General features: G+C 43.8%; 1 protein-coding gene across 1 annotated transcript in view; it reads right to left on the bottom strand.

Annotated features, from left to right (window-relative positions):
- Window positions 1–25,561, bottom strand: part of POLR3A (RNA polymerase III subunit A) — a 46,323-nt gene extending 20,762 nt beyond the window's left edge. The window contains exons 1-17 of the mRNA XM_084903679.1: window positions 25,375–25,561; window positions 22,649–22,784; window positions 22,235–22,372; window positions 21,475–21,646; window positions 20,919–21,073; window positions 18,379–18,618; window positions 18,097–18,259; window positions 17,775–17,911; window positions 15,958–16,061; window positions 15,406–15,547; window positions 12,753–12,893; window positions 8,664–8,733; window positions 7,800–7,927; window positions 7,472–7,610; window positions 5,359–5,523; window positions 2,533–2,705; window positions 930–1,041 (exon numbers count right to left, since the gene is read on the bottom strand). Of these exons, the coding sequence (XP_084759805.1) occupies window positions 930–1,041; window positions 2,533–2,705; window positions 5,359–5,523; window positions 7,472–7,610; window positions 7,800–7,927; window positions 8,664–8,733; window positions 12,753–12,893; window positions 15,406–15,547; window positions 15,958–16,061; window positions 17,775–17,911; window positions 18,097–18,259; window positions 18,379–18,618; window positions 20,919–21,073; window positions 21,475–21,646; window positions 22,235–22,372; window positions 22,649–22,784; window positions 25,375–25,418 (2,359 nt within the window). The 5' untranslated portion in view covers window positions 25,419–25,561. The remainder of the gene's footprint in view (window positions 1–929; window positions 1,042–2,532; window positions 2,706–5,358; window positions 5,524–7,471; window positions 7,611–7,799; window positions 7,928–8,663; window positions 8,734–12,752; window positions 12,894–15,405; window positions 15,548–15,957; window positions 16,062–17,774; window positions 17,912–18,096; window positions 18,260–18,378; window positions 18,619–20,918; window positions 21,074–21,474; window positions 21,647–22,234; window positions 22,373–22,648; window positions 22,785–25,374) is intronic.
- Between the last annotated feature and the right edge of the window lie 762 nt (window positions 25,562–26,323).

The following is a 26,323-nucleotide window of genomic DNA, read 5'->3' as shown; positions in this document are numbered from 1 at the left end:
ACTGAAGTGCGAGCAGATCCTGGAATAAAACAGCTTGTAATGCAGCCCCGCCCCCTCCCCACAGTAAGGTCACAGCCTAGGGGAGAGCTCGGTAACAGGGAAGGCGGTGGGGTGAGGGCTAGAGGTGCTCGGAGCAGTACAGCAAGCACGTCAGGGTTGGAGGGAAGACTCTTCATGGAAAGGGTGAGGCATGTGCAAGGAGCAAAAAAGTAGAATACTGGGGTTAAAGGCAGTAAAGCTAAAGTATTTGAACTTTATCTGTAAAAAATTTTCAGAAATAGGGGAAGCATAGAGGTTTTGAATTTGAGCACAGCACCATGAAACCTAATGTTTTAAGATCCTGGGTAGGTGTGAAATTAAAAGCGTTTTGCTTCATCACTAAATACTATATATTATTTTTTAAATCCCTAGCTTTTTAAAAGTTGTTTTAAAGTTGCTCAAAACACCCTCAAACTTAGCATCCCCGTGTGGCCAAATGAACAATAGGGCTGTTTCTTCACCCCTAGAATGTGACAGCTGAGAGGGATGTAAGGGGCCTGACCAAAGGCTCTCCCCACACACATTACCAAGAAGTTCCTCTAGAATAATGAACTCCCCAAAATGTAAATAGTTCTTTTTCTATATACAGCTGACCCTTGAATAATGTGAGGGTGATTGGCATCAGCTGCCTGCAGTCAAAAATCCACATGTAACTGAAGTCAGCCCTTACATACGCAGATTCCCAACCGTGGATCGAAAATACAGGTGTTTTTTTTTTTTTTTAAACAACATATGAGTGAACCTGATTTAAAGAGATATGCCTTTATAAACAAAAGGTCTCTTTGAAGTTATGATTCCTACATTTTGCAGAACAGAACCAGCCAGTCCATATGGAGAATACGGCCACTCCATACGGACAACACACTGATCGCGGCGGCCAGAGCACGCACCTTTGGAGCCGCACAGAGCCATGGTGAGGGGACTGTTGCTCTTGTCCAGCTCCCGGAGGCAGGCGCTGCCCGCATGGTCTCGGATCACCGACAGCTCCTTCAGGATCAGAGCCTGGTGGGAGAGAGGGAGGTGTGGAGTCACCCTCACTGGCTCTGCTGGTCACAAATGTACAATTTAAGGAAATGTGAAAACATTTAAGATGTCAGATTTCCAAAAAATAGAGGTTTCAGAGTCTTGGAAGACCAGGATGCCCTTTATGTACAGATCAACATCTTCCACAAGATTCCAAATCAGTGTGTGAGGTAAAGAGGCTTAGTAACAAAACCCCGAGCAACCCTTTCAATGGCAGTAAGGAGAATGCGTGTGGCTGTGTGCACAGACCATACAACACATATCAGCAAGTCTATCGCTGTGCACACACATGCCTGAGTAAATGTGCACAGGGGAAGACAATGCCTGGACTATTTATAAAATGTGTCTAGTTTTTCTTGCCAAGAACACATTTGAACTCCCACAGTGAAGCGTGCGATGAGGTGACTCCCCTGGAATGCTCCAGTCCTCCAGCTCATCCACTCTGTCCTCCCTCAACCCCCAACTCAGGAGGCTTAGTCACTCAGAGCCATGGTTCCAGTAAAAGTGAGTGCTGCTGCGGCCTCAAGTAATTCTCTAGATCAGTGTTTCCCAAACTTTTGACATATGTGTACCCCTTCTATAAATTTTGTAACGCTGAGTACCCCTTGTACTCATGAGAACATAGAATTAGGCAAAGCTAAGCACAGTGCAGTGCATATCCCCACCAAACTCCGGTGCAACGCGTACCCCCACCAAACTCTTCCTGTACCCCTGGGGGTACGCGTACCACACTTTGGGAAACACTGCTAGATGAGAACCTCCCATTTCTCCCCCCGGCCCTCTTTCAGACTTAAGTGAGATTAAGACTGAGCTAGAAAGGGTGACAACCTCACACAACCTGCTTTAAAAATTCACTTGATCAGAAAACTTCTTACTGCTTACAGAGCCCTTCTTCTGGAGAACCAGGCAAACCCGGTGCAGACAGACTGCTGACCGGGCTGCTTCAGAGAACACACAGGACTCTCAAAGGATGGTTGTGATTCTGACTCGGACATGTGCTGGTCCTGTTCTCAGCTAACCTAGTTCCAAAAGGGGGCAGAGGGGCGGCACTCTGGTACATGACTCTTGACATGAATTTTCCATCTTCTGTACCCAAGTCTCTTTCAAAGACCATCCATTTGAACAGTGGCAGTGCCAGCCTGTAGGAGAAGGGTGTGGGAAACAGACATGGCAGAAGCACTTTACCAGCTCCAGAAGGGCTAAGTGTGATGTCTGAACACAAGCAGTCCCGTGTGGCCAAATGAACAGATAGGGCTGTGTCTTCACCACCTAGAATGTGACAGCTGAGAGGGACGTAAGGGGCCTGACCGAAGGCCCTCCCTCATTAAACACACACAAGCAGCACAGGGCCAAGATGAGGCTGAAGCCACTGCCTCTGCTTCCCTCTCCCCGCTGCTACCTTCTCTCTGTGGCTGACAGCTCCTCCCAGGAGCACGTGGCAGAACTGACTGCCCGAAGAGCCAGACTCACCTCCAGCGTCTCCTCCGCGGTGCAGCCAGGCTGCTGCTGCAGCTTGCCCGTGTTTAGGGCTTCGATGTACTCGTCACATTTTTTGTAGCCAGCATTCAGCAACTCATACTTGGCTTTTAGCAGCCCTTGACCAGGTGTGACGTCACCAATCCCAATTGAGAACCCACGGTTTGCTGTGGAATAGTTGACAGGTAAAGAAGATTGAGTCATGGATGTCAATCAAACTACTATGTGGAAACAAGTTTATACCTTCAGAGGATCTGTCATAATTAAATTACATTAAAAATTACTGTATCAAACAAGCAAAAAACTTACTGTATCAGTCCCTAGAAACACAATCCAAACTAAGACTCACTTCTCTCAGAGATTACAATTTAGTGGGAGCACGGTATGTCCCACCTACCAATGGAACATCTGACTTCTGGTTCTCCAGTAGCATCACAGGGACTTAGATTCTGCCCCACGCCTCCCAATTCTGGTTTCTCTTTCCAGGAATCATCCCAAAACACAGAGAGCAAGAAAAAATGTAAACTCCATCTTTCTGGAACCATGCGCCATCAATAATCCTAGCCCCAATATATGTAGGAAGTGAGCAGATGGGAGGTTGGGAGTAAGATGACTACAAATGCTATGGAAATGAGGACCAATGGAAAGGCTCAGAAGCTAGATCACCAGGCTCTGCAGATGTTAGAGCTGGTGTATGTGTTGGAAACAGAGAAACCCAGTGTAAAATCTGCACAAAAAGCAGGCCCAGGGCCTTACTCCTGTGGGAGATGGGAGTTTACTACCCAAACAAATGCAAGTAGAGAGAGTCTGGATTGGGGATACTGGGTGCAGACAGATGGGGATGGCTACAATCAGGCTCTGAGGGAAGGTCTTAATAGTCCATGGCGAAGGTTCCTTAGCCCCTTTCCCTGTCCAGCTCCCAGAATCCCAGCAGCCCGGTCTCCATCCTAGGGAAGGAGGTTGAGATAGAAAGATGTCTCTGGAGAAACCAAGTCTCTCTGGAGAAAACATTACTAATAGGGATATTGGGTAGTTCCTCAATCAAAAAGCTGGTTTCCAGCTCAATTAATAAACTGAGATATCTCTCAGCCAATCAACTCCATTTCCAATCAGTGTTTTTGTGCCTCACTCATAAAATATAAATGACAGCCAGAGAACCAGATAATTGAGGAAACTCATTACCATGGAAGACAGAAGGCAACAAACACACAGAAAAAAGAAACTAAAAGAATATTCAGAGAGCAAATAAAATAAAACTGAGTAATATTCTCTCACAGTGATAGAGAGGGTACATCTGGATAGTAAGAATAGGAAGCCTTGCCCTAGCCTCTTTGGCTCAATGGATAGAACATCAGCCTGCGACTGAAGGGTCCCAGGTTTGAGTCTGGTCAAGGGCCTGTATCTCGGTTGCAGGCTCCCGGCCCTGGCTGGGGACATGCCAGAGGCAACCAATTGATGTGCCTCTCTCACATCAGTGTTTCTTTCTGTCTCTCTCTCTCCCTTCCACTTTCTCTAAAAAGCAATGAAAAAAATATCCTCAAGTGAGGATTTTAAAAAAAAAGAACAGGAAGCTTTAAGAAAAAAAAATAAAAAAGCCCAGCCAGTGTAGCTCAGTGGTTGAGCATCAACCCAGGAATCAAGAGGCCACCAGTTCAATTCTTGGTCAAGGCACATGCCAGGATTATGGGCTTGGTTCCCAGTAGGATGCATGCAGGAGGCAGCTGATTTTATGATGTTTCTCTTTTATCAATGTTCCTATCTCTCTATCCCTATCCCTTCCTCCCTCCCTCTCTCTAAAAATAAATAAATAAATAAATAAATAAATAAATAAAAACATAAAAAAAGAGGGTAAAAACAATGGTTGGAAATTAAATATACGATAGTGAGAAGTATGTTTAAATAGAAGTGTTAAAAGATAATATGAAAACAAAAAAATAAACAAGGAAAAGAAGATTAAATCAGAGAGAAAGTCAATCCAGGAGCTTTAGTAGATAATTAATAGAAATGCCAAAAAGAAAGAAGGAAGTAAAGGAGAGAATATTATCAGAAAAATAATAGAAGAAAATTTCCAGAACTGAAGTCAAATAATTGTAAATTAAGGGAGTTTATAGAGTGCTCAGCAACAATGAATGGTAAAATACCCATACTACCAAAGATGTATGTATCATTGTGAACTTTTAGAATACCAAAACCAAAGAGAGGATTCTTAATGTTTCCAGAATAAAAAGACAATTCAATACAAAAATTTGGGTATAAAAATAGAAATACACTTTAATAGCAACTCTGGCAGCTAGAATAGAATAAAATAAAGTGCTATCCTCAGAATTCTGAGGTAAAATAATTTTCAATTTTCAATTCTATACCCAGCCAAAGAATTAATCAAGTGAGTAGACTAAAGATGTTTGGGGGCAGTAAAGATCTCTTGACTCATGGCATGCTCAAAACATGAGCAAACACAGAAAATAGAACAGTGCCAAGGTAGTAGGGAAGAAATCTGGTAGGGCTGAATCATGGAAGGCCCAGAGGGTACAGTGAGTGCATAGAAACCTTGGAAGCAGCCCACACAAGGCCCTTTATGTAACCCAACCCTATCTGGTAGCAACAGGGAGCCCTATAGATTAGAGAAGAGACTGAAAAGGAATGCAAATATGCCGCCTATGAGTCAGTATCACATTCATTTCACTGAGGAAAGCATGTTTAGCTTGGAATAGATATGCTTTTCTCTGTGTGTGTATGTGTGTGGGGTGAGAAGGGAGATGAAACAGTAGCAGAAGAAACCCCAGCAAATACAGCATAAAATGAGGATGCTGAGATACTCACAGAGGTAGACAGGAGCCAGCCTGGCAAGCCTTGACATGGCATCGGCAGCTTCATTCTGTCCCCAGTCTCGCAGCAAAATGTAAAAAATATTGTTCTTGGATCCTGATCCCAGTGTTCCTTTGTCCATGCTGCCACTCATCAGCTCACTGTTCTGGATAGTGACGTCTGCAAGGGTGACAGTGACTATGCATGTAATAGACAATTAACATACCTTTCTTCATTCCAAAAAGCATTGAAGGCAGTTGAGAAAACTTGTTCCCATATTTAAAGTTAAAGCAGAGCAAATAGAAATTCTCCTCAAAAAGATAAATCTAGTGTCTTTTAAAAAGCATTAAAGGCCCTTACAGTCTTAACTCTGAAATGTACTAATTGACCCTCATTCTCTTCATCTGTGAACTGTGAAAGGCAGTATCAAGTACTTGCCATCTCTATGTCATAGGGGCATCAATGACATTGTGTATAGCATAATGCTTTGTAACCAAAGTGTAAAGTGCTGTGTTATTTGGCTAAGATATTGGAAACCAACAGGGGCACCATCATGAAGAACTTATGCAACCAAAAGAAGTGAAATTCTTATCTAGAAAAAAACACACAAAAAACCCAAAACAAAACACAACCTAAAACATCAAGCTAGCCTTAGGTAGTTTTGCTCAGTGGATAGAGTGTTGGCCCACAGACTGAAGGGTCCTGGGCTTGATTCTGGTCAATGGTACATACCCAAAAAACAAGAGGCAAAATAAAAAAAAATGCATTAAAATGGCAGGCTCGATCCCAAGCCCTAGTCAGGGTGGGGCAACCAATCAATGTGTCTCTCTAACATCGTTTCTCTCTGTGTGTGTCTCTCTGCCTCCATTCTGCTCTCTAAAAATAAAAATAAAAATAAAAAAAAAAATAAAAAAAATAAAAATAAATCAATGGAAAAATATCTTCAGGTGAGGATTAAAATAAATAAATAAATAAATAAATAGATATCACGATGCTTTAAAAAATAATAAAAACCAAAATAAAACAACAAGCCAAAATATTTAAAAATCCTGGGAGTATATTTTCCAAGTAATGACTATAAATCCGAGAAAAATCAATGCTCTAAAAAACATTTCACCTCCATTACAAGACAGTAGAAACCTTGACCTTCAGGGGGACTTCAGAGTTCTATAGATCCATTTCCTGTCACAAGGCCTTGCTAGCAAAGCCCATTCCTGTAAGCAGCCTAAGATAAACTAAGGAGCTCATGCCAGAAAGGAAATGCTGGCTCGATGGCACTGGTCTGAAGACCAAACTTTGAGCTGCATTCCTCTACGTGTCTCAGCTGGCTTGCACTTACTAGTAAATAAATTTCACTGTTACACCTGATCTTCAGGTTATCAAAAAATTTACTAACCAGGTGAGGCAGGGAAAAAACTTCATATTTTTTGTTATACATTTAAGTCATACTTTAGTCAATGAACACATTTTTTTTAACATAAAATAAGAAATTATATGCCTTAAGTAATGAGACTCTGGTTGATGAAAAAAAACAACAAAAAATAACCCCAAAAAACAAAAGAGGCGGAATAAAAGAAATTGTATTAAATGAAAGAAACTAAACCAATGTCACCTCAATAAATTAAATTAAGATAAAAAAAAGACAGAAACCAGTCACCTAAGACAAAAATGCATGTGTAGAAAAACATTCTAATCACTGGCCCATGTGTCTATAAGATCTCCTTAGAGAAAAAAAAATAACATCTGAGCCGGGCCAGCTTGGCTCAGGCTCAGTGGTTGAGCATTGACCTGTAAACCAGGAGGTCACGGTCCAATTCCCAGTAGGGCACATGCCAAGGTTGCAGGCTCGATCCTCAGTGGGGGGAGTGCAGGAAGCAGCCAATCAATGATTTTCTGTCATCATTGATGTTTCCATCTCTCTTCCCCTTTCCCTTCCTCTCTAAAATCAATAAAAATATATTAAAAAACAAAACAAAACAAAACAAAACAAAACAAGGAAATCATATCTGAGAGGAGAATCATCAGCTACATTTCCCTGAAGAACAAATTTCCTGTCTCAGGCTAAGACCTTAGAGAAACACTGAATTTGCTTCTCTGACTCCCCCTCCCCCGTGTGCTTTAAACTTACAGGAATCATTGACACAGAGGTCTTCTCCTTTGCCACAGTACTGCTTGCCCTTGGTTCGAAGGTTGGCCCTCACTGGATTGTCATCACTAGGTTTGAGGATGACACTGAAGATCTGCTTTCCTGTCCACAGGGTGACAGGCTGGAGGAGGAAAGGAAGGCAGAGCATCAACTGGCCGAGCCTGGTCTCGACCACCTTTCATGTAAATAAGACAAGACTACAGCGATCACATGCAAACTCAGCACTGGCTTGGGTAAATCCATACGGGCATATGGGGATGGACACACACACACACACCTGTGTACATACACACATAGCTCCTGCACAAACCTTTAATATTGTAGGAGGCGGGAGACGAACTTTAATTTTCTCATCCTTGCCCACCAATATTGAAGCAATGATTTGGCATGCCTTGGCTCGGTCAAAGAAAGTGTCCTTAAGAGTAAGGAGATAGGCACCTAAAAATGTTAAACACACACACATAAATGAGTGAAACTGTGAGAAAATCACATTTCAATTTTAAAATTGAAGTTCCTGCCGAAACGGGTTTGGCTCAGTGGATAGAGTGTTGACCTGCAGATTGAAGGGTCCTGGGTTCGATTCTGGTCAAGAACATGGACCTTGGTTGCAAGCACATCCCCAGTGGGGGGGTGTGCAGGAGGCAGCTCATAGATGTTTCGAACTCTCTATCACTCTCTCTTCCTCTCTGTAAAAAAAAATCAATAAAATATATTAAAAAATAAATAAAATTGAGGTTCCTACCAGCATCTCCTATTGATGTTTTTATCTTTCTCCCTCTCCCTTCCTCTCTGAAATCAATAAAAATATATTAAAAATAAATAAAATAAATATGGACTATTATTAAAAAAGTGACAAACCATACAGCTGCTTACTGGCTCTCCCCTCCAGCTAGAATTTAGGCTCCGTGAGTAAAAGCAGTTTGATTTGCTCACTGCTGTATCCCCAGGGCTGAGAAACATGTTTGGTCTACACAGGAGCTCAACAAATGCTTGTTGATTCAATGAATAATCAACCATTACAAAACATTTCCAACAGGTTCACAGTTAAACTTAGTAAACAAACAACAGAATTAAACACAGGCAATTAAAGAGCTTTGCAAGTTCTCATATAAAACCACTGTGAATGAGAACCACTGTTCCACAGCCTCCTTTTAAGTGAATTTCACAAACCCACCTGTTAGAAAGTCCTGAATAGCAGCAATTAGTGGTTCCCCGTTCCTTGGAGTTACAAGATTTGCTTTAGTCTGAAGGAAAAATGGATACAGTAAGTTAGCCATCCTTGGAGGCATGATGCAGTCCAAAGGTCTGCATGCCAAGGCTGAGAAATCAAGCCAGGGGCCTTAATCCCAGCTATGTCACCAATTTCCAGTTCCTCATCTGTCAAGCAGAGAAAAGAAATACCAGCTAGAACAGACCTCAGAGGTTCCCATCAGCACTAAGGTAAATCACCGAGTTAAGCTGTTTCGGATTTCTGTAAAGAACTCTACCATCCAAGACTTTATTGCTTTTAATACACGCGCTTCTCCAAAGAAATTCACTTCTACAAATGAGTAGTACTGTGTCATCTTTGAAGTGAATCAATTTCACACTTCTTCACATTGATGGCAGAACTGTTCAATTTCTCTTGAGACAAAAAATTCTAACAACAGCCGAAACCGGTTTGGCTCAATGGATAGAGCGTCGGCTTGGGGACTGAAAGGTCCTGGGTTCGATACCGGTCAAGGACATGTACCTTGGTTGCGGGCACATCCCCAGTAGGGGATGTGCAAGAGGCAGCTGATCGATGATTCTCTCTCATCGATGTTTCTAACTATCTCTCTCCCTTCCTCTCTGTACAAAATCAATAAAATATATTAAAAAAAAAATTCTAACAACAAACAATTTAACAAGATTTAACTAAAATTCAAGGAGTGTCACAGTGGGTAGAAAAGGGAGCTGTTGTCCAACACGTGGGCAGGTTTACAGAAGGTTCTGTGTCAGAGAGCGCTGCGCACTTGGGTATTCTGGGCCTCCTCACCCACAGTGAAAGGCCCTCCAAGGCAGAGACCATGCCTGCCTTCTTCTGAACCACTACCCAGGGCAGGGATCGCACCTGGGCAAGAGACGGCTGCTCACTGCTGGTGAAGAGAATTTCTCTGGGGTGGATAGCAAGTGGTCTGGGAGGGAGCAGGGTGTGCAAGCCCATACGTGCACATTTTAGAGAAGTTTCCTGGGCAATTTGGGCCACATTTAAGCTCAAGCTCCACCTGCTCCACGGGGACAGGACTGCTGAATCAGTGCAGGAGATCAGCAGTCGCCAACTAGCGGTCTACGGACCACTGGTGGTCCATGAGGTCCGAAAGATTGGCGACACTGCAATAGGCAACTTTCTCACAGAAACTGAGGGATTTGTCCAAATAGTAACTATGGATTCTTCCACCCAATATCCTTGAAGTCTGCATTTTAGTGTTTTCATCTTTAACCAATGAAATATGTTGTTATAACAAAATGTCCAACAAGAAGGATCTATAATGGCAAAGTCTAGCTGTTTGGCTGCAGGTTGATAGTATTATCACTAGTAACATTCTAAACATTACTTTTTAATTACAAAAATAAGATATATCCATTATTAAAAAAATCTAAAAATATAGGCCATAAAAAAATCAGTGACATACTGCCAAGCAAAAACAACTACTGTTTTAAGTCTTTGATTATAACCCTTCCAACTTTTTGCTATAAACATTTTTACAAACATATGGGCAACTATCAATATTATACTTATCAAACAACTACATATACAACTATGTCATTTTTAAGAGAACACAAGGGGTTTTGTTGTGTGGATGTGACATAATTTAACAGAATCAATTTTTCTTCTTCTGAGCATTGCTTGTGTTCTGTGATTGCAAATAATTTTGCAAGTCTAATTACTTCCTCTGGAGAGCTTCCTAGAAATGAGAGGGCCAGTCAGGAAGAATGACTGCACTGACCTATTCACCCTTTGACTATAGGAGCGCAGAAACAAGAACTCATTCATGGCTATCCATCCTCCACCAACAATATACTCATCAACCATCTTGTCCTCTTGTATCAACCACCAATTCCCAAACAGCACTCATCACCACTGCTACCGACACCGAGGCACAGGAGAAAACAGGCTACGTTCTTGCTTCCCCAAGTGAAATTGTACCACAGGGCCTTTGCAGCTGCTGCTCTTCTGCTAGAATTACTCTTTCCCTGACAGACTCACTGATCATCCTCCCACTTCTTTCAAAACCTGGTTCATATGTTACTGCCCTCGTGGACCTCCCAGACTATCCTAAAACAGGACTCTCTTCATGCTTTCATCCTTACCCTGCCTGATCCTTTTCTTCCTAGCACTTATAAACAAACCTGACATTTTGTATTTGTTACTAGAGGTCTGAGGCACAAAGATTTGTGCAAGAATAGGCCTTCCTTCCCCTGGCTGCTGGCACTGCCTTTGCTCCAGACTGGATCCACCTTTCTGCCTTCGCTCCAGCCAAGAGCTGCCTTCAGCCTCTAGCCTTGTTGCATCAATTTGCATATTCCCTCCTTATTGGCTATGGGCGCCATCATCTTCGTCACGGAGTTACAGCAATTTGCATATTCCATCTTTATTAGATAGGATTCTCTCTCACCATTTGAATAGGAAAAAAAGGAAGAACTTGACTTCCCCACTCACTGCTATGTTCCAAGAGTGCTTGGCACACAGTAATACTCATCAACATCTACTGAACCTTTTTAATAGGCCAAGAAGTCCAGAGAAATAATGCAAAAGAAGACTCTCAATGCACAAAGATGGCCCTTGAGGGACTAATTCTCAAAACAAAACAAGAAAAGCACCCTAAATTTCAACACCAGAGGGAAGATGAATCATGGTGTGCTAAGGTGGTGAAATGCTGCAAAGCCATTATGATCAATCACCAGGACTCTACAGCAAGTTGGTATTTATAATACATTAAGCAGAAAAAAGGAAAACAAAGCCCATTTAACCATGACAACAACCATCTATATTCATGGATAAGGAACAAGCTGAGAGAGGTAGAAATAAAGAAAGCTGTGATGTGTAGAAATTGTACCTTATTTAAATAATTTCCATTACTTTGCTAGAATGTTTGAATAATAAGAATCAATGTTTCAAAAAAGTTGAATACTTCAGCCTATTTTAGCACATAAATTTTTCAGAATTATTGAATTCTCCAAAGGATAATTTAAACATGTATAAACAATACATGATAAATTAAATATTTCATTTATCAGAAAAGATATGTCACCCAGCTAGAGTTGCTGAGTGGTTGAGCTGGATTGATTCCCAGTCAGGGACATGCCTGGGTTTGCAGGTCTAATCCCTAATAGGAGGCATGCAGGAGGCAGCCAATCGATGTTTCTCTCTCATTGATGTTCCTACCTCTCCATCTCTCTCCCTTTCCCTCTCTCTCAAAACATATTTTTTAAAAAAGCAAAAAGATATGTCAACTCTGGCCATGAAGAACTCATAGATCTGCTTGCAGAACCTAATCGCCTTTACCTCAGAATCACCCTAAACCAAAATAGATTAGAAGTATCACATCAGAAATAGTATTTTTGGAGGAAGGAACACTTAAAACTACAAAATACATCCGTTCGTAATACAGAAAACTAGAATACTAGAAAAAAGAAAGGCCTAAGTTCTAAAAACCCAACAGGTGGGAAGAGCCTACCAGCAGGCACCGGGGCCACTGTAGTATGGCGGGTTCAGGAGCAAACAGCACACAGTGCAAGAGTTAGAGCCCAACTGTGACACCGCAGGACCAGGCCCCAGCCTCACTCATCACCGGACTCCCCCCGGCACTGAATGGGCACGCCTACCCGCTAACAACAAAATGGTGACAGGAGTCATTACAGAAATGACTGTTTATGGTGTACCCTTCAGAAGACAAAGAAGTATTGCTACATTTTGGGAAGGTTTCCATTCAGACTGTTCGATCCAATATATTGGAGCTTAAAGAATCTTTAGCCACTAGAATATCCACGTATGCAGAACCATCTTTTCCCATGATACCCAACAGCTGATTGCTACGCTCTCTCATCTTTTCATAAATAGTGCTCACATATACATTTTCTCTCAGGAACCTACATTATAGGTCAGGAAACATCAACTCCCCCCAAAAGCTCCTATTACAGACACTAACACACTTACATACTAGAAGGTGTTTCCCAACAGGGCCCGATCCCTTTTCCCACCCTCATGGAGCTGTAAGCTGGGCTGCATCGCCCTATGTACCCCCATTAGAACAAGGGCCTCTGCTTTCGCTTCTTCTGTTTGTGGAAGGTGAAGGTTCATCTCATCGCCATCAAAATCCGCATTGTAGGGTGTACACACACACTCGTTAAATCTGAAGGTCCGATGGGGCTTGACCCTGGCCTGTGGAACACAAAACAAGAGGAGGGCTTAGTCACTGATCCCAAAGCTTCTTAGTTATTAGAAAATGTAGGTTAAGGAAATAAACCTCTAGTATGTTCTGTTGGGTGACTCATGTCACCTGTGGACTCACTGACCACGGCCAATGTCAGGAACTTGTTTAACCGCTGGAGGCAAACACCAGCACTGGAGCCACATGGAGGCCCCCGGCCCATGATATGACTGTTTGATATCAGTAAAATTTGTGGCAGTTAATTAAAACACAGACTACATAAACACACGAGTTTATAATGACAATGAAGGAAGGAAAATCTAAACTAAGCAAATAAAGCCAAGACCGGATTGGCTCAGTGGATAGAGCATCGGCCTGCAGACCGAAAGGTCCAGGTTCGATTCCAGTCAAGGGCATGTACCTTGGTTGTGGGCACATCCCCAGTAGGGCTGGTGCAAGAGGCAGCTGATGGATGATTCTCTCTCATCGATGTTTCTAACTCTCTATCCCTCTCTCTTCCTCTCTGTAAAAAATCAATAAAATATATTTAAAGTAAAATAAAATAAGCAAATAAAGAATCTAAAATAACCGAATGGGAAGGAACTGAGCACCAACTTTTTTACTTCCCAAACTGACAATAAAGGAAAAAGAATTAGGTATGTAGGCTGCTTTTCCTTTATGTTGTGTTTCTAAACAAGCAGATAACTCTAGATTTTTTAATATAAAGATCCTTTGTATTAAATGTGAAATAAATGATAAATTTCACCACTTTGCAGCCCTGAAGAAATAATGTAGGCAATGACCAAAGATGAATGAAACTATTGGAAAAAAGGTTGATGAGGAACCTTTCTAAGAAGACATCAGAAGACTCCTTAGACTTTTCAGCTTAAGAGAGGGACATTCAGATAAACACGTGCTCCTCAAATAAGGCCTCCTGCAAGTAGCCCGTACCACCCACAGCCATTCTTGTCAAAAAGTTGAACCTGCATCTGATCAAGTCTTGGGAGTTAATTTCCAGTTTACAGAAATACAAAGAAGAACGAAGAAACACTTAACTCCATACCTATACAAACTGAGAGCATGGGACACTCTCTATGACAAATAACATGGTTTTTTCAACAATGACATTACAATTTAAAAAAGGAGGACTGTTCCAAATCAACAGACCTTAGCTATGTATCATCCAAATGTAACATGTAGACTGCATCCTGATCTGAACAAACCAGCTGCCAGTCTGTTGAGGCTCTGGGGGAATCTGACTGTGAACTGGGCACTAGACACTGCCTGAGAGTGTTCATTTTGTGTGGTATGACAACGGCACTGTGGTTCCTGTGTGCGCCTTACACAGTAAACTGAATACACATGGAAAAAGACATGGCATCTGGGCTCCTCAAAGAAAGAAGGAAGATATACAAGTGAGGCCAAATCCAGAAAATGAGTAATGAGGATAAGAATATGAGAGTTAATGCCGAAACCGGTTTGGCTCAGTGGATAGAGCGTCGGTCTGTGGACTGAAAGGTTCCGGGTTTGATTCGGTCAAGGGCATGTACATTGGTTGCGGGCACATCCCTGTAGGGGGTGTGCAAGAGGCAGCTGGTTGATGTTTCTCTCTCATCGACGTTTCTAGCTCTCTATCTCTCTCTTTTCCTCTCTGTAAAAAAATCAATAAAATATATATTAAAAAAAAAAAAAGAATATGAGAGTTCACAATAGTATTCTTTGAATATTTAAAAATATTCAAACAAAAAATTTCTTTTCAAAAAATGTTCCAAAGCTAAGCAGAAGCTTCTAGATAAAGAGGGCTTCTGTTTCCCCTAGATCCCATAATCATATTCTCATAAATCTTAAACTGCTGCTTGGTATTTCACTGTTAAGGTAAAGACTGATGCAATATATTCACAAACTACTGAAAAATGGAATCGAGAAAAACCCGACTTTCTGAGCCTGTTTAAACACTGTTTACAAATGCTCAAGGTTCAATGGCTTTGAAGATAGGAGAACTGGTGACTACTTAACAAATTAAAGTTGCACCTCAATTCCATTTTTAATTTCCAGAAAAAGAAACTGCTGCTGTCGCAAAATGAAATCACCAAAAAAATATGGCTTAGGGTCTTAGTTGGAGGACTATTGTAAAGAAAAAAATATTTTAAGCATTTTAGTTTCTTGGTTAACATGCGAAGTTAAATCAAAAGTCAATTTTTTAAATCATATCTATTTTTTACATAAGTTTGTGCACATATGTGTATATATTTTAGTTTGTAAGTGAAATCACGCTAGTCACTTCCACACTAATTTTCAATTAGTTTCTCTCTGTTTAAGTGTATGAATATTACATTATAAATATTAAAAACATTGAAGAAAAGCTTGAAATTTAAGTTTCTCTCAAATTAAAAGTGAAAGCAAAAGAAAAGCAGGTTATGAAAATCAGAGATGATTGGCAATTTTAATTGTAGAAGTCTGAAAGTTAGCATTGTGTACAGCACATTTCCACTCCACAGAAAATCAGACCGGAAATGCACTCACCAGGTGCGCCATGATGCTCAGCTTGTGCAGCGAGGGCTGCCGGTTGAACAGCACCACGTCCCCGTCTATGAGGTGTCTCTCCACAATGTCCCCGTACTTGAGCTCCTGAGCCATCTTTTCCCTATTTCCGTATTTCAAAAACCTGAACACACAATAGTAAACGTATGTGAGAGCAAGATCTCCTCACCTCGTTTCTCCCTCTTCATAACAGAATTCAAATTCTAAAATGATCATATTTCATTGACTCTAAGGTGCCCCCAGAGGTGTCAATTAAACTATGACAAACTGATAGTAAGACACAGGTTCATTTATCCCAATGTGCTTTGTCCACCTAGATTCAGTAACACTAAATGCTAGGAAACAAATGAACACTTCATATGTATTCAATCACCAAATGGGGCAAATGGTATACGTAGACTCACTGCAATTTAAACACATATTTTCCACATGTTAAAACCCCCAAAACTGTACTCAGGACTGCATTCTGTGGCTAACCATGGCAACAGTGACCTTGGTCATGAGTTACACCCAGCTAGACTGGGAAAGCGTTACCTTTTCATCTGTGTGTGTCTCTGCTGAATGAAATTGGCTCCTGGGTGAACTTCAGGTCCGTTTTGAACCAGTTTCCTCAAAAAGTTAATGTTTGCTTTGTTTACCTGCAGGACCACAATGAGATACTATTAGATTATGCTTCCTACACTTCTACTAGTTATTCAATACACTGAACTGTGCCTCAATCTTCACTTCCTGCTGCCTAGGGTCACATGTGTAATGACAATGGATTGGCATACAGGAGCCCAGGTTCTAGTCCGAACTTGGTCACTCACTCCCTGGATGACACAGCCAAGTCCTTCCCTCGCCTTTGGTATCCCCACAAGAAAAGAGCGTGGGCTGGACTGATCTGTAGGAACATTCCAGCACATACTGTGATCTTCAAAGCAGGTGGCCACTTCATCTGCCATGATTTACCATGGGCTTCTAATATTTCAAAGTGGTGACACCAGCACAGAGGACCTGGTCTGCAACACTGTGCCCTACAACCTGTTGGACTACAGGCTCCTGGATCACCCATCTCTGAGCAGGCAACTTTTGGTCATCAGTAACTCAACTGAGGACACTCCCCATAAGTTTTACCAGAACCGGCTATGATCTGGCCAATTAGGAATCTAAGGAAAAGCCAATTAATAGCCTCCTGTAATTAGGCCTTGTGCACCTCAGTTAAAAAAGGGCACTGTGTATTTTACACTCATGGGGAGTGTGCGCTGAGGTAGAGTGGCGCAGCCTTTCTGGTTATGCATCAATAGCCTTAAAATGCTCAAAGCCTTGACTCAGTGATTCTAAGGTTTTAAAAATAAAAATCCATCCCGCTCTGGCCAGTTTGGCTCAGTAGATAGAGCATCAGCCTGTGGACTAAAGGATCTGGGTTTGATTCTGGTCAAGGGCATATACCTACCTAGGTTGCGGGCTTAGTCCCCAGGGGAGGGGCATGCGGGAGGCAGTCAAACAATGATTCCCTCTTATCATTCATGTTACTTTATCTCTCTTCCTCTCCAAAATCAATAAAAAATATATATATTTAAAAAATCTGCCGAAACTGGTTTGGCTCAGTGGATAGAGCGTCGGCCTGCGGACTGAAAGGTCCCAGGTTTGATTCGGGTCAAGGGCATGTACGTTGGTTTCGGGCACATCCCCGGTGGGGGGTGTGCAAGAGGCAGCTGGTCGATGTTTCTCTCTCATCTACGTTTCTAGCTCTCTATCTCTCTCCCTTCTTCTCTGTAAAAAATTAATAAAATATATTAAAAAAAAAAATAAAACATGAATTATGAAGCAACATAGAAAGATGTTAAAGATGATAGTACTTGGGCCGAGACTGGTTTGGCTCAGTGGATAGAGCATCGGCTTGGGGACTGAAGGGTCCCGGGTTCGATTCCGGTAAAGGGCATGTACCTTGGTTGCAGGCATATCCCCAAGTAGGGGGTGTGCAAGAGGCAGCTAATCGATGACTCTCTCTCATCGATGTTTCTAACTCTCTATCTCTCTCCCTTCCTCTCTGTACAAAATCAGTAAAAATATATTAAAAAAGAAAAAAGAAAAAAGAAAAAAAAGATGATAGTACTTGGGAAAAAAAGTTGCAGAACAGTATATTTAATGTGTCTGTGAGTACATACACAGTTCTGCTTATACATGCTATAGATATTACATATAGTGATGCATGTATAAAACATGAATCAAACAGGAAAGATACCTATACTAACACATGCATTGAGGGGGACTAAGGGAGTTTTTCCCTGTCTGCTGTTTGGAATCTTAAACTGTAATGTAAAGGACTGGATTCAAAACACAGAATCAAGCAACTGAATGGTACTTACTTTCTCAGGAAAAGTTAGGATTTTGGCCACATGAACTGGCACAGCTACCTCATCAATCCGGAGGTTGGGGTCAGGTGAGATGACAGTTCTGCCAGAAAAATCCACCCTCTTTCCTGAGAGATTGCCTCTAAATCGACCTAAATAAACAAAAATGTGTCACATGTCTCCATGACACAAGATGAGCCATTTGGGGTAATGTGGACAGAAAGACAAAGGAAAGTCTGTGATCCCCAATTAGATAAGCTGGACATGCGCTCAAAAACAAACAAGCAAGCAAGCAAAGGCAGTAAACTGTCTCCTGTGCTTGTTGTTGGCAGCATACCCTGTTTTCCCTTCAGGCGCTGGACAAAACCCCGGGTCCATTTCTTGGGCGCCATGTTAAGGGGGATGCCCGAGAGCTCGCTGTTGATGTAGAGGGCACACTGCAGCTGCAAGAAGTCCCAGTCTTCCATGATCATCTGGGTCTTGGCTCCTGATATCCGATGCTAAAAAGGAGCAGAGAAGGAACGGAAACGCCTCGTCATCTTGACTTTCTCACTCACAAGTGTTTGCATAGAGACACTCTCCAATGTAGGGCTTGCCAATGCTAATGGGAAGCACTGACCTTTTTAATGACATCATTTAGGAAGATGATCTCTGTCAATTTCATCGTCAGATCGTCTTCGTTGGTGCCAGACTTCAAATCGCTCACGACGGAGGGCCTGATGCACAAGGGGGGCACTAACAGTCGCGTGAGGATCAAATCGGAGGGCTTTCCGGCTTCCGGGTTCATCAGGAGGAGAGGGACATCTTCAGCTGGGATTTGCTTAAATAAATTCAGAACAACTAAGGGATTCAAGTTTTCCTATGGACGGAAAAGAGATACGTTAATTTCCATGGGCAAGGGCTTACTCTCCATTAGGGGTGTCGAACACAATCAGAGAAGGGTCCAAAATCTAAAATCCAGCCTAAATCGCGGGCCAAATGGTTTACTGAACAGTCATAAACTGACAATGTCATAAACTGACAGCGGAGTGCAGTGATGACAGCGCGGTGCGGGCCACATTGCAAGGCCTGGCAGGCTGGATTTGGCCCGCGGGCCTTGTGTTTGACACATGTGTTCCATACTCTCTAGCCTACTCACCACTTAGACTCTAAGTGTAAGTGATGACAGATTTCTGCTAATATGCTATAGTGTGAGAGCCCTTAAAGTATGCATGCCTGCCCTAGACGGCTTGGCTCAGTGGATAAAGTGTCAGCTTTCGGACAGAAGGGTCCCAGGTTCGATTCCGGCCAAGGGCACATGCCTAGGGTGCAGGCTCGGTCCCCAGTAGAGAGCATGCAAGAGGCAGCCGATCAATGATTCTCTCTCATCATTGATGTTTCTATCTCTCTCCCTTCTCTGAAATCAATAAAGAAATATATTAAAAAAAAATATGCAGGCCTTTTATTCAATTATTTAAATCAATAATTCCACTCCTCATAATTATTCAAAAGGGATGATTAAAAATTAACATAAAAATTATGTTCACTAAAGCTGTTTTTAATAGTGAAGTTGCAAGCAGCCTGACTGACAGGTTACTGGCTAGATAAAATCATACATAGAAAATTATGAAGCCATTAAAAAAAAAAAAAAGACACTATAAAATGTAGCTATTGCCTTGAAAGATGTTCACAAAATACTGGTAAATAAAATAGGCATGTGTATAATATGATCTCACTCAGGATGTACATGTATACAGAAAAGAGGAAATGGAAGAGTTTACCAAGGTTTTAACAGCTGTCTTTCAGTGAGTGGAATTCTAATCATTTTGCTTCTATTTTTACATTTAAATTTTCTGTAGTGAACTTAATTGGTCTCTATTAACTCCATTTAGTAGAAGTGCCATGCTGTAACACTTACTCATAATGTAAGAACTAGGCAAATTGTCAGATAGTCAAAGATCAAAGGGAAGAATGATCAGTTTGTGTCTTGTTGCTGCCTACTGATTTTTCTTGGAATCAAAGATCATGTGATTGTGAATATATACTACCTGCAGAATTTACTCTGCATAACTTACTGAGAAGAGGAAGAAAGCTAAGGAAGAAATGTCTGAACAGCTTCTGCCCTCAGAACAGTGCCGCAAAAGAAACTACTGCCATCCCATCCTGGAGGAAATGGCAGTTCAGTTGGGGAGAAGGAAGCTATTCCAATCCACATCCTCACCCCGAAAAAGAATCCCCTTTTCCCTTTCATCATGGGGTCTTTTCAAGAACAGCCATGTTTCGAAACTTCACCATTTATTCATTCTCTCCCTGCTCAAAGCTTTCGGTGGCACCACCCGCCCCGAGCAGGAGGCCCTCTGCCCAGTGCTCTCAGTTGGCCGTTATGGGCCTGCAAGCCAGCTGCCTTGGCAAGAGCTCCTGCCCCCTCCACTGTCCTCTTGGGCAATGCTGTCCCGGAAGTTTATTGTTTGGATTAAGTACCAGTACAAGGTGGGGCAAAGCAGGCTTACAGCTGTTTGTATGGAAAATAACACAATCATCAGTAGATAGCAATAGCTGTACAAGAACAAACTGTTTTGCGTATTCAAAGCTGTAATCCTCCTTCTGTGTGAGCTAATCCTTCTATAGAACTCTAAAGAACAGTGTTGGTGCGTGACAGCAGTCACTAAACACAAGGTGCTTTTCCATCGCTCCCTGGTTTTTCAAAGAGAGCCTAGATCCTGTGAGCTGCACAGCCCGAGCTCTCTGCCCCTGACTCTCTTAGCCCACTGGCATTTACACCAGATGGAAGCACACCTTTCTGCAGTCTTCCCTAACCAAGTCCAAAGTGATATTTTCCTCCTGATTTCCCACTGATCTCACCGTCCTCGCCATTCTTGTGAATCAGCACTGCAGCCTATTTCACAGATGAATGGCTACCTACACATCTACACTGCGGGATCCTTGAGAGTAGACCCAGTGGTGGCAGCTTCTAATGCTCCCCCACCTCATAGAGTCTGGTACTCAGTAGCCACTCAACTCATTTGTTAGTTTTATATAGTATCCATTGTAGATAGTACTGTATGAACTAAGAACTAATCAAGCTCCGAGCAGGGTAAAAATAGGATACTTCAGCGGAAGCAGAGAGAGCAAGTGGGGCAGGGGAGGCAGGCAGAGGGCAGGCCTGCACAGCAGACTCACCTGTGCCCTCCCCAGAAGGGGCTCCACTTCTTTGTTGTGCTCGATGGCCGTTTCAAAAGAATGAAGGAAATTCGATACGATAGGATCTACCACTTTCTTGTTGGTCTTGTATTTCTCATGAATTATCTTCAGTAAACCACACTTCTTTACAGTACCTGTAAGAATTTATTGCTAAGGTTACATAAAAGGTTATTAGCTAGGCTGGCCTGAGGTTACTGAAATTCCTCAGCAATGAAAGATGAGATGTGCATTCTGGCCGGGTAGCTCAGTTGATTGTTGACTTGTACACCAAAAGGTTGCAGGTTTGATTCCTGGCTGGGATGTGCACAGGAGGCAGCCAATCTGTGTTTCTCTCTCTAAAAAATCAATAAAAAAAACAAAACAAAACCAAAGCATATCCTTGAACAAGGATAAAAACAAAAACAAAACAAAAATAGTGCACCAATTGTTGGGCTCGATAGCCTAATTTGAAAGAAAAAGTTGCCTTAGAAACACTGCATAAAGCTAACAGGCTACACAGAAGAGGACGAGTGGAAAGGGGTTGCATTCTGCTCACCATTGAAAGCGCCACAGTGGTGGCAGATGTTTTTCTTCCGGCATTTATCAGAGATTTTCTTCTTCAGCCCTCGCTTCTGGAGGTAGGTCAGGCCAGGCCTCTTGAGATAATCCAGAAACTGCTTCTTCTCCTCTTGGGACAGCATGATGTGGCAGCAGGTTTTGCAGATCATCTTTTAAAAATTAAACAAAACAGATAAGAGAGGATGAAAAGCCTTCTTTTTAAATGGCACCCCACGCCTGGCCAGGACACTGAGTGAACGTGCACTGTGGGACCTACAAGAAAATCTGCAGAGGCAGCCCGAGCTCATGAGGAAACTGGCCATCAGAGCTGGCCGGTAGGATCTTTAACTTCTATCTCTTTGTCATTCTTTATGACTTGAATTATTATTTTATCATCTTTTACATTGCACTAGAGGCCCGATGCATGAAATTCGTATAAGGGGCTCGGCCCTCTCAGATGAGGCAGCTGCCTCTGCCTCGGCCCTGGTAGCCGAGACTTCGTCTGGAAGGCTGTCCAGCTGTTCCATCTAATTAGCATATTACACTTTTATTATTATAGAAGATCGCTACCACTTACTCAAGGAAGTTCAAGAAACAGAGAATACTTAAGCAACTTATTTATTGAAGATAAAATATGCGTTCACTATAAAAATCTTCCTTTAGGTGTGTCTCCCACCTCTCACAACTCCTAAGACCGCTCCAATGTCCCTAACTGGTAACTAAGTTGGTGCCTGGGAGAGCAGCACACATGCACTTACCTGCAGGATGCCTATGACGGCGCGGAAGTACCCCACGTGGAAACAAGGCAGTTCCAGGTCAATGTACCCGTAGTGGCCCAGACAGTCAGCCAAGTTCTTCCCACAGGTCTCACAAGGGCGGTCCTTCTCACTGGTACCCTTTGGATAAGAAGCACAGCCAGTCATCAATGAGCACTGCCGGGCAGCAAAGCGGGGACCAGTCCTCACAGGTGGCCATGTGACTCGGAATCAGAGTCACCTGGGAAGCTAAAGTGTATTCCCATCCAATTGGCCGAAGGCTGGAGGCCCTGGGATGTGTGTGCCGGGGAGCAGGGTGGATGGAAGGAGGCCTGGTTTCTACCAGTGCGATAAAGGCACCAGTTTCACCCGCAAGTCAAAACACAAGGAACCCGGAAGGCGTGGGGGGGGTCTTACCATCCTGTGGTCAAGCACCCCGTACAGCAAGGGGGCGTGGTTGTTGTCCTGGCTGTACAGGTTCTTACTCACAACCTGGATGTGTGCCTGCTGGCGCATCTCCTCGGGCGACTTCATTCCAAAACAGATGTGGCTTCTGGAAAGAAAAGAAACAGGGGAGCAATTACATCAAAACCACTTACCAAAAACGGTGATTCCATCTGTGACCCACCATATCCTCCCAACCCCTATAGGCTCTGCGCCCCCATTATTATATTTTGTAACCGCTCTCATTTTTCCTTGGTAAGGACCCTTCATCCTGCTGGAATTGTTCTCCCTTTATCAAAGCAAGTGGGGCTCTCCGAGGTCACCTGCTGGTTGCTCAACCTAGTGAGAGCACTCTCCTTTCCCCAGGGGCAGCATTGCCCCGCTGCAGTGCGTCCTCCATGCCTGGAAATGCTCTCTCCTCATGGCTTTGGCGACACCATATACTCGGAGCTTTCTTCCCTTCTCTGGCTGATGCCTTTGTGGTCTCTTCTTCTACTGCCTTCTCTTAAATACTGGCATCTCCTCCTACCTGGGGTGATAACCTTCATCCTCTTTTTTCATTCTACACATTCCTCCTGAGTGATCCTGGCATTTGAGTGTATGTTAATGTGTGTCTAACCTTTAGCTGTAGGCCAGCTATTTCTATTCATCTGGAGGCCAGAGACACCTGTTCTGGACACCCATGCCTAATGCCCTACAGGCACCTCAGACTCACCTCACACTTGTAAAACAGACCCCAAGACCTCCTCCCTCAGATCTGTTCCTTCATTCATCTCCCCCCTAATTGGGGGTTTACAATGTGCCAGGCACCATTGTGAGGGGCTGAGAGCACAGATTAAATCAGACAGACAAGGTTTCCTGCCAACATGGAGCTCACAGTCCAGGGTAGGCAAGACAGATAATAAACTGATCCACAAAACTGAGTAAAAGCAGAGAATGAAATGATGTGACGTGACGTGACGTGAAGGGGTAGAGTTTAAAGAGCCTACTTTATGTTGTGTGGTCAGGAAGTTTCTGTGTAAAATTGACTTTTAAGCTGAATTTTGAATAAGAAGGAGCCAGCAGAAAGATGATCCGTTGGCTGAGCATTTGAAATAGAGCATAATAGGGCAAAGGTCGCAGGACCAGCACAAGCTTGGCATTTTCTTTCTTTCTAGAGATGTTTTATAAGATAAAACAGAGATTAGCTGTCCCATTTACTGATGCAGTCATTGGTTGATTCTTGTATGTGCCTTGACTGTGTATCAAACCTGCAACCTGTGTGGGGACGATGCTCTAACCAACTGAGCTACCTGGCCAGCCTGGCATTTTCAAGGAACTGAATGAGAGCTGTGTACCAGAGCACAGAAAGCTAATGGTACAAGATGAAGCCAGAGAGGTCACACGGGGCTCCTATGATAGGGAATTTAAATGTTAGTGCAACAGAAGCTGCAGCAAGATTTTAAGTGGCAGTGTCAGGGATGTAATTTGCATCTTAACAGTCACTGGGGTAGCTTTGTGAGAAGAGATTACATCTGAATAGAGGTGGGGGTTGGGGTGGGTGTGAGAGGCCAGGGCCGACTGGGAGAGACAGCCTGGAAGGGTTCATCCAGGCAAGGCACACTTTCCCATCCCGGGAAATGGCAACCATCCACTCGGCTGCCCTAGCAAGAAATTCTGTGCCATCTCATTTCTCTCTTCCTCATCCTGACCCAAACCCTTTTGGAGTCCACTTCCCTCCAATGGCTCTGCCACCCCAGTGCAGGCTATCATCCCCTGCCCGGATCCCTGCCCAGGCCTCCAGGGTCCCCCCTTATCCTGTCCCTCTGAATCACCAGACCTTTCAGGAGAACTCTGATCCAGCCTCTCCCCTGCTTAGTGAAAACCTTCAGAGGTCCCTCAGGCTGCAGGATGACTCCGGAACCATGCTTCCTTCCCATCACCCACCTTATCCCTCCCTATGGTCCTGGAAGAAGGCTGCCTGAACCCTTCACATTCGGCGCAATCAGAAGCCCCTAGGCCCAGCCTTGCCCTTGCCCTTGCCCTTGCCCCAGCCGGCGCTGCCTTGTCTACCTTCCGCAACTACACTGGCAGTGAGGTCTTGATTCCTGTCCCATCTATAAGGCCCATCCGCCGGCCCGAGCACATAGCGCCTTCCTAGTAAGTGCCTGCTGCCAGGGCGAGTGATTTTCATTTTTCTCCTGGGTGCTCTGAGCGGGCAACGGCCTCTTCAAGCAGCTCTGGGGGAGCAGCCCAGGACAGCAGCCTCCCTTCCGAGACTGCCCATCCCGGGGGCGCAGCCTCTAGCCGACAAGGCTGTCCTCTGGGGCACTGCTGCTCCCCGTCCTGCGCTCCACAGCCAGACCGGGGTTAGTCCCCGCCCAGAGGCTCCCTGCGCTGCAGAGGCGACACGTTCGCGGGGATGCAGTGAGCACGGCCGGGCCTCGGGACAGCTCGGGCTGCGCCCACGGGGTGCGCACCGCCCAGGCCCACGCCCCTCCGCCCGAGTCCGGGACCAACCCGGCCTGCAGCCCCCTCGGTGCAGACGTGCTCGCTCCGGGTCAGGACTCTCTGACCCACCGGGCTCTGACCTCTGCCCACCCCTTCGGCTGATTCCCAGCCGCCCCTTCCAACCTCAACCCCTCGCAGACCCGGACCCCTGGCCTCGGGCCCCTCTGCCCCTCCTCCCTCCCCCTGTGGCCAGCCTTGCTCCATCTTACATTTTCTTGGCCACATCCGTCTCCCGGAACTGCTCCTTCACCATGGTGACGGCTGCCGGGGTAGCGCCCCACGCTCGGGGAGCTGGATCAGAGAAACGAGGTTCCCCACTTCTCCGGGGACCGCTTCCAGACCCGCAGACACAACCCGGCAGCCTCCCGGCCACCGTAAAGCGTCCCACGTGGCCGCTTCCGCTTCCGCTACTCGCAGGCCGTCTGTCAAGAGAGGCTGCAGGGAACACCGGTGTTTTCAGTTCTACACCCACTGCCATCTTGTGGCACCTCCTTGAAATTGCAGGGAAGTAGGTCCTGCATTTTTTTTTTCTTTAAAAAAATATTTTTATTGATTTCAGAGAGGAAGAGAGATGGAAACATCAATGATGATGATGAGAGAATGATTGCCTGCGTCCTGTACACCCCCCCCCCACTGGGAGTTCAGCTTCTACCCGACAAGGATTCCAACTGTGACCTCCTGGTTTACAGGTTGATGCTGTATCTTCTATTGACCCCCCAGTGCCTTAATTTTAGGGTTGGTGGGATGGGTAAGTGGTATAATGAAGGTAAAAGTAATTAGAATGTAACAGGCAATCATTCAATGAATATTAACTATTCTTATTATTCTGAAGCATACAGGAAAGCTACCCTCAAAGCCTGCATCCTGGTCTCTTGGTCTACACTAACCTTTGGGTAGTTCTTTCCTAATGCTTCTCTTTGAACAACCACACTTAAATTCTTTATTTTTACATGTCTCTTTCACTTTGAATAATTAAATTTCTGCATCAAGCAAGTACTCATTAAAAGCTAATTTTTTGTGAGAACTAAGATTTGCAGAAAAAAAGTTATTTATTTTGTTTTTTAAATATATTTTTATTGATTTCAGAGAGGGAGGAAGAGGTAGAGAGGGAGATAGAAACATCCATGAAGACAGAGAATCATGAACCGGCTGCCTCCT

The sequence above is a fragment of the Pipistrellus hanaki genome, assembly GCF_964339955.1.
Source record: "Pipistrellus hanaki genome assembly, chromosome: 14".
Classification (NCBI taxonomy): domain Eukaryota; kingdom Metazoa; phylum Chordata; class Mammalia; order Chiroptera; family Vespertilionidae; genus Pipistrellus; species Pipistrellus hanaki.
The sequence above is the reverse complement of the archived record's forward strand: the minus strand, read 5'-3'. Positions and strand labels throughout refer to the sequence as shown.